The following is a 7500-nucleotide window of genomic DNA, read 5'->3' as shown; positions in this document are numbered from 1 at the left end:
TCAAAGAAGGTGTCAGTCGGGTTCTATTGAGTGTTTATTTAGGCTCATGGTACTGGGGAAGGGTCAAACTACCACCAGGGTCATAAAACTACTCCTGGAAATGCCCTTAACTCATACGAAAGCCTTGTCAAATATGTGAACTTGGGCGATGAGATGTTTTAAAATACGGCCCCAGGTGTTGGATCGCTGCTTCTCCTTCATTCCCCTTCACATTCCCTTTCCTCCTTCACACCTCCGCCTCCTCCTCCTTTACTGACCTCCCCCCTCCTGCTTTCCTCTGTGATACATTCCCATTCCTCTCGTACTCTCTCTCCCTCCTTGCTACTTCCCCTTCATTCCCCTTCACATTCCCTTTCCTCCTTCACACCTCCGCCTCCTCCTCCTTTACTGACCTCCCCTCTCCTGCTTTCCTCTGTGATACATTCCCATTCCTCTCGTACTCTCTCTCCCTCCTTGCTACTTCCCCTTCATTCCCCTTCACATTCCCTTTCCTCCTTCACACCTCCGCCTCCTCCTCCTTTACTGACCTCCCCCCTCCTGCTTTCCTCTGTGAAACATTCCCATTCCTCTCATACTCTCTCTCCCTCTCTCTCCCATTCTTCCCATTCCCTTTCCCCCTTCACACCCTCCACCGCCACCTCAACACTCCTTCACCCGTCGTCTTGAAAATGATGTATGAAGAAGAAGGGGACGAATATTACTCTACAGTGAAGCTAGAACCGGGTATAGAGGGACAGTGATTGGTGTTCTGTCTTGTCTATGCGTCTCTCAGCTCCAAATTCGTGAGGTTGTGATCCATTCCCTTGTCCTGTAATAGCCCTGAAATCGGGTATGAAGAACTAGGCAACACGAGGAGGGACGGAGAGTGGAAGTAGAGGGAAGGAGAGAGAGATGGGAATATCCAAGTGGGAGGTAAGAGAGGAGAGGAGAGAAGCGAGTAAGGGAAGGAAGTGCTGAGGAGGATGAATGGGAGAGAGGGAGGGAGGGAAGAAGAGAGTGGGAGAAGAATGGAGAGAAGAGGAGAGGAAAGTGAGAGGGGAAACTGTTACGCGGGGAAAACTTAGCATATGAGTGTGGTGAGGAGGAAAAGGAGGGAAGGACGTCAGGAAGAGTGGAGGAGGTGGAAGTTGGAGGTGGAGGGAACAGAAGAGGGTCGGGTCGGGTCGGTCGGTCGGGGAAGAAGAAAAAAGTCGTGGGTGAGGGAGAGAGGGAGGGAAGGACGTCAGGAAGAGTGGAGGAGGTGGAAGTTGGAGGTGGAGGGAACAGAAGAGGGTCGGGTCGGGTCGGTCGGGGAAGAAGAAAAAAGTCGTGGGTGAGGGAGAAAAGGAGGGAAGGACGTCAGGAAGAGTGGAGGAGGTGGAAGTTGGAGGTGGAGGGAACAGAAGGAGGGTCGGGCTGGGTTGGTCGGGAGCAACAGGGAAGAAAAAAAATCGTGGCTGAGGGGGAGAAAATGTCTTGTGTAACGAGGGTGGAAATATAATGGATGTGAACAATCTATATGTATATTTTCACCTTAAGCCCCCCAGTACCGAGGCTGTCACAAAGTTAGCGAGGCTCAGAGTACCTGCGCGCTGCACCGTCGTTGGGGATAAAGAAGTTTGGCTAATGAAGTTTGGATCAAAGATAAACTACCAGAATGTTGTAGTTTTTTATCGCCATATTTTTGCTCGTACACCCAACGCACGAAATATGTTTTTTTTGGGGGGGGTTCGTGTCACCGACTAGACGTACACACACACACACACACGCACTCATACACACACGCACACACACACGCACACATACAAAACACAAAACACACAGACAGACAGACAGACAGACACACATAGACAGACACAGACAGACACACAGACACATTAAAACAAGAAGAAAAAACAGCTTGAACCCTCTTTCACTCCCCCAAACACACACACACACACACACACACACACACACACACACACACACACACACACACACAGTCACCCCCGCCCTTCCCCACCTCTCCTCTCTCCTCCCCTACCCTCCTCTCCCCCTCCCTCACACACACACACACACACACACACACACACACACACACACACACAGCCAAATATACATACAAAGTGCGCCTCCCCTCATGCCCTTAATGCCCTGCCATCCCTTGCCTCCAGGATGCGAGACATTAAAATGAATCTCGTCCCGCGCGGCATCTGTGTCGGGGAGAATCTTTAGGACCGAGACGGACGGGCGGGGCGGCGGCGGAGGGGCGGGAAGCGTGGCGGGGAAGGAATACAGTGCCGGCATTCTCAGACGCTTCCGCTGCTCACATCAACTACTTCCAAAGGCCAAAAAATTGTTTGTGTTTATCAATCAAAGTTAAACAGTTTTATGAAGAAGGTCTGTCTTATCTCAATGATCCGGGGGCTTCGTGGTGCAGTGGCTAGCACACTCGGCTCTCAATCGAGAGAGCCCAAGTTCGATTCCCGGGCGGAGTGGAAAAATTTGGGCGGCTTTTCCGATACCCTACGCCCCTGTCCACCCAGCAGTGAATGGATACCAGGTATTAATCGGGGGCTGTGTCCCGTCTCCTGGGGTCTGTTCCCTTCTCCTATAATTCCTTCCCCTTCTGTCTCTCTCCGGCATATGCCCACAGATGTTGCGCCGACTAAACGAAACTTTCCAACCTCAATGATCCCTGTCTACTAGGGAAACATAGTGACTGATTGAGTGATTGTGTCTTGCGTGTGTTGGGATGAGGGAGGAGGAGTAGGAGGAGGAGGAGGAAGAGGAAGAGGAGTAGGAGGAGGGGGAGATAGTGGGGGAGATAGTGGAGTTGATACTCTCCCGCTATCTCCCGTCCCTCCACCGGTTATCTTTTCTCTCCAAGCATCCAGTTTCTCTTCTCTCCACGGGGGATCTCCATGGTCCCTCGGGTTCTAATGAGTGTTATTTCACGTTCATGGTACAGAAAAGAGGTCAAATTACTATCAGGGGCATTAAATTACTCTTGGAAATGCTCACAATACCTACGATAGCTTGCCCGCTGAAGTGCTTAAGAATACTGCCCTATAGTGTCAATATTCTCAAACGCTTCCTCCACTTTTCACATCAACTTCTCTCAAAGGCCAAAAAGAGGATGAATCGGGTTCTAACGAGTGTTCTCCCACGTTCCCGGTACAGAAGGATGATCAAACTACTGTCTGGGCCACAAAACTACCCCTGGAAATGCCTACAGCTCCTATGAAAGCCTTGGCAAATGTGTGTGCTTGGCTGAGATGTAAGAATATGGGCCGTCGTGTTGGCTGGCGCGGGGACTATATAGAAAGCATCCCCAGTGACGCAATGTGTAGGAGTTTTAAGTCGGGGTTTTGGGTTTTGTGGAAGCGTTCAGCGAGGAGTCTGGTGTTGCCGGTCGATGTGGAGCAGAAATATCAAGAGAGAGGGGAAAGAACCAGCAGGGAATGACTGTGAAGAACAAAACGAAGAAAAAAACACGAAGGGAAGCCGAGAGGAAGAAACTAAGAGGAGGAATAAGGAAAAATAAGGAAGAAATGAGAGAAAGAAAGAAAAATCAATAGAACACAAAGGAGCACAAAGGAAGAACAAACAACAACAGAGGGGAAATAATAAGATAATAACTATAAATAATAAACAAGCAAAGAAAACAAGAAGGAATGAAGAGGGGAAGAGGAAAGGCCGAGGAAAGGAGAGCAGAGAGAGAGAGAGAGAGAGCGAGAGAAAGAGAGAGAAGAGAGAGAGTTTTGGCGCAGAGAAAGAAGTGGACGGTAGAAGAACTGTGTGTGGCGCTGCATATCGATGTTGAATTGTTGTGGCGCAGGGAAAAAAAAAGTGAATGTCGAAGTGTTGATGTGTGTGATGTTTTTGTTGCAGTTCAAATGTGCGTGACTCACTTGTATTGTTAGGCGAAGTGTTATGTAGAAGGAATGTAGATGCGACACACACACACACACACACACACAAACACACACACACACACACGCACACGCACACGCACACGCACACGCACAAACGAACACTTAAAGACCCTATCAGTACCCAGAGATCTCCTAACGAGCTCCGAATTCTCGCTACAGATGGGTACTTGGTGGTTATCACGAGTCTAGTACATGATCAGGACGGGGTGAATCACACACAAACACACAACAAACAACAGTAGTATAGACTAGCTTTAAATACTCTCAATAGGATGGTACTTGCTGGCGATTTCGAGTCCAGTACATGATCAGGACGGGATGAATCACACACAAACACACAAGAATTATCAACAGTATAGACTAGCTTCGAATACTCTCACTAGGATGGTACTGGCAGGCAATTACGAGTCCAGTACGTGATCAGACCTTGGCTAACACACACATACACATAAGTAAGAATAGACAAGACTCACAGGCGTGGATGATATGGAAGATGCACGGCTGGATCTGTCGGGCGACGATGTTAGTGGCCCAGCAGAGGAGCGAGCCGTAGTGAAGGTGTGAGCGAGGCGTGTATGTCACCTGGCTGGTCTCGGTGTCCACCTGGTGCACGTCCGAGGTGGGGAGCTCCTCCACCTCCGACGAGCTGTTGAAGGCCCACCTGATGCCGAGAAAGGGGAGCACAGTTAACCTATCGGATGCTGATTTCCTACAAGAAGACATCACCAAGCTACAGGAGTGGAACAAAAAGTGGCTGCTACAGTTTAGTGAAGAAAAATGTGAGGTCATGCATCTTGGGAGGGGAAATCCAGCATACCAATACCACATGGGAAACACTCCACTATCCACCACAGAGGCAGAGAAAGACCTGGGAGCATATGTTACCAGGCTACCAGTGAAGGCGAAATCCGTGCCAATCGCACCGGACGGGTTAACGAAAGGCCGAGAAAGGGATGCACAGTGAGTGAGTGACGAATAGAGTAACAGAGTGACGTCAGCGAATATCAGAGGGGAAGGAAAGGGAAATAAGTCGCATATCACTACATAAAAGGAAGTGTAGGAGAGTGGAAAGAGCAGATTAGGACACGTATCGATAGGCAGATCTTGTACGACTAACCTCACTTTCTTAATCAGAGCCTTTGTCCATCTTCTCACTGACCTTATGCGCAAGTAGACACACACTTTAACCCAGCATCCCACCCTCGTGAAGAAAAGGCCACATCCTCTCTAGTCCATTCAGGCAGATCTTGTACGACTTACCTCACTTTCTTAATCAAAGCCTTTGTTCATCTTCCTACTCACCTTATGCGCAAGTAGACACACACTTTAACCCAGCATCCCACCCTCGTGATGAAAAGGCCACATCCTCTCTAGTCCATTCAGGCAGATCTTGTACGAACCCCACCTTCTTAATCAGAGCCTTTGTATATCTTCTCACTGACCTTATGCGCAAGTAGACACACATTTTAACCCAGCATCCCACCCTCGTGAAGCTACATGGTTCCCTAACTATAACCCGGCCACATCCTCTCTAGTCCATTCAGGCAGATCTTGATCGACTGACCTCACTTTCTTGATCAGAGCCTTTGTTCGTCTTCTTACTGATGTCATGCGCAAGTACATACACATTTTGACCCAGCATCCCACCCTCGTGAAGCCATCTGGCCCCCTCTCTTTATCTCGGCTAGTAAAGACACATTATGACTCCGCATTCGACCCTCTTAAAACTAGCTGACTCTCTCTATATCTCTGCTAGTAAAGACACATTTCGACCCAGCATCCCACCCTCGTGAAGCCATCTGGCCCCCTCTCTTTATCTCGGCTAGTAAAGACACATTATGACTCAGCATTTCACCCTCTTAAAACTAGCTGATCCTCTCTATATCTCTGCTAGTAAAGACACATTTCGACCCAGCATCCCACCCTCTTTATCTCGGCTAGTAAAGACACATTTTGACCCAGCATCCCACCCTCGTGAAGCCATCTGGCCCCCTCTCTTTATCTCGGCTAGTAAAGACACATTATGACTCAGCATTTCACCCTCTTAAAACTAGCTGATCCTCTCTATATCTCTGCTAGTAAAGACACATTTCGACCCAGCATCCCACCCTCGTGAAGCCATCTGGCCCCCTCTCTTTATCTCGGCTAGTAAAGACACATTTTGACCCAGCATCCCACCCTCGTGAAGCCATCTGGCCCCCTCTCTTTATCTCGGCTAGTAAAGACACATTATGACTCAGCATTTCACCCACTTAAAACTAGCTGATCCTCTCTATATCTCTGCTAGTAAAGACACATTTCGACCCAGCATCCCACCCTCGTGAAGCCATCTGGCCCCCTCTCTATATCCCAGCCACACCCTCTCTCCACTCCACTCGTCTTCGAATTTTTCCCTCACCTCCCCAGTTTTCTTTTAAGCGTTAATCTCACGACCCAGTTGCAAGCCTCCTGAGGGTGCTGAGAGCTGTGCCCCGCCCTGGACTGGTAGTTAGTTGTGTATTTGTGGTGTGGCGACCCAGGGAGTGATAAAGTGTGAGAAGTCTATCGGGACAGAGTTGTTTGGGGTAGATCGTAGTTTGTGAGATGCTGGTTTTGTTTCTCTCCTCCTCTGTCCCTCCTTCCCCCTTTCCTTCTTTTCCATGCACCCTCATTCTCCTTTCCTCTCTCATTCTCCATTTCTCTTTTATCGTAGTTTGTGAGATGCTGGTTTTGTTTCTCTCCTCTGTCCCTCCTTCCCCCTTCTTTCTTTTCCATGCATTCTCTCATCCTCCTTTCCTCTCTCATTCTCCATTTCTGTTTTATCGTTGTTTGAGAGATGCTGGTTTTGTTTCTCTCCTCCTCTGTCCCTCCTTCCCCCGTTCCTTCTTTTCCATGCACCCTCCCATTCTCCTTTCCTCTCTCATTCTCCATATCTCTTTTTTCGTAGTCTGAGAGATGCTGGTTTTGTTTCTCTCCTCCTCCATCCCTCCTTCCCCCTTCTTTCTTTTCCATGCATTCTCTCACCCTCCTTTCCTCTCTCATTCTCCATTTCTCTTTTATCGTTGTTTGAGAGATGCTGGTTTTGTTTCTCTCCTCCTCTGTCCCTCCTTCCATCCTCCTTTCCTCTCTCATTCTCCATTTCTCTTTTATCGTTGTTTGAGAGATGCTGGTTTTGTTTCTCTCCTCCTCGATCCCTCCTTCCCCCGTTCCTTCTTTTCCATGCACCCTCCCATCCTCCTTTCCTCTCTCATTCTCCATTTCTCTTTTATCGTTGTTTGAGAGATGCTGGTTTTGTTTCTCTCCTCCTCTGTCCCTCCTTCCCCCGTTCCTTCTTTTCCATGCACCCTCCCATCCTCCTTTCCTCTCTCATTCTCCATTTCTCTTTTATCGTTGTTTGAGAGATGCTGGTTTTGTTTCTCTCCTCCTCCATCCCTCCTTCCCCCTTCCTTCTTTTCCATGCACCCTTCCATCCTCATTTCCTCTCTCATTCCCTCTTTCTCTTTTATACTTTAACTGATACATATACGTAAACAAATAGACAGTCAGACAGAGATATCTAATTCAGCAATCTATTGATACTAATGCAGGTAGATAAATAGATACAGACAAATAGATAAATATATAC

The 7500-nt window shown here is 48.4% G+C and overlaps 1 protein-coding gene across 1 annotated transcript in view; it reads right to left on the bottom strand.

Moving 5' to 3' along the window:
• The window catches only part of LOC126988683 (nephrin-like), a 193637-nt gene that overhangs the window by 24056 nt on the left and 162081 nt on the right, over positions 1-7500 (bottom strand). The window contains exon 11 of the mRNA XM_050847037.1: positions 4370-4557. Coding sequence (XP_050702994.1) covers positions 4370-4557 — 188 coding nt within the window. The remainder of the gene's footprint in view (positions 1-4369; positions 4558-7500) is intronic.

This window comes from Eriocheir sinensis, chromosome 70 (genome assembly GCF_024679095.1).
Source record: "Eriocheir sinensis breed Jianghai 21 chromosome 70, ASM2467909v1, whole genome shotgun sequence".
NCBI lineage: Eukaryota > Metazoa > Arthropoda > Malacostraca > Decapoda > Varunidae > Eriocheir > Eriocheir sinensis.
Note: the sequence above shows the minus strand (reverse complement) of the source record. Positions and strands in the feature narration are given on the sequence as shown.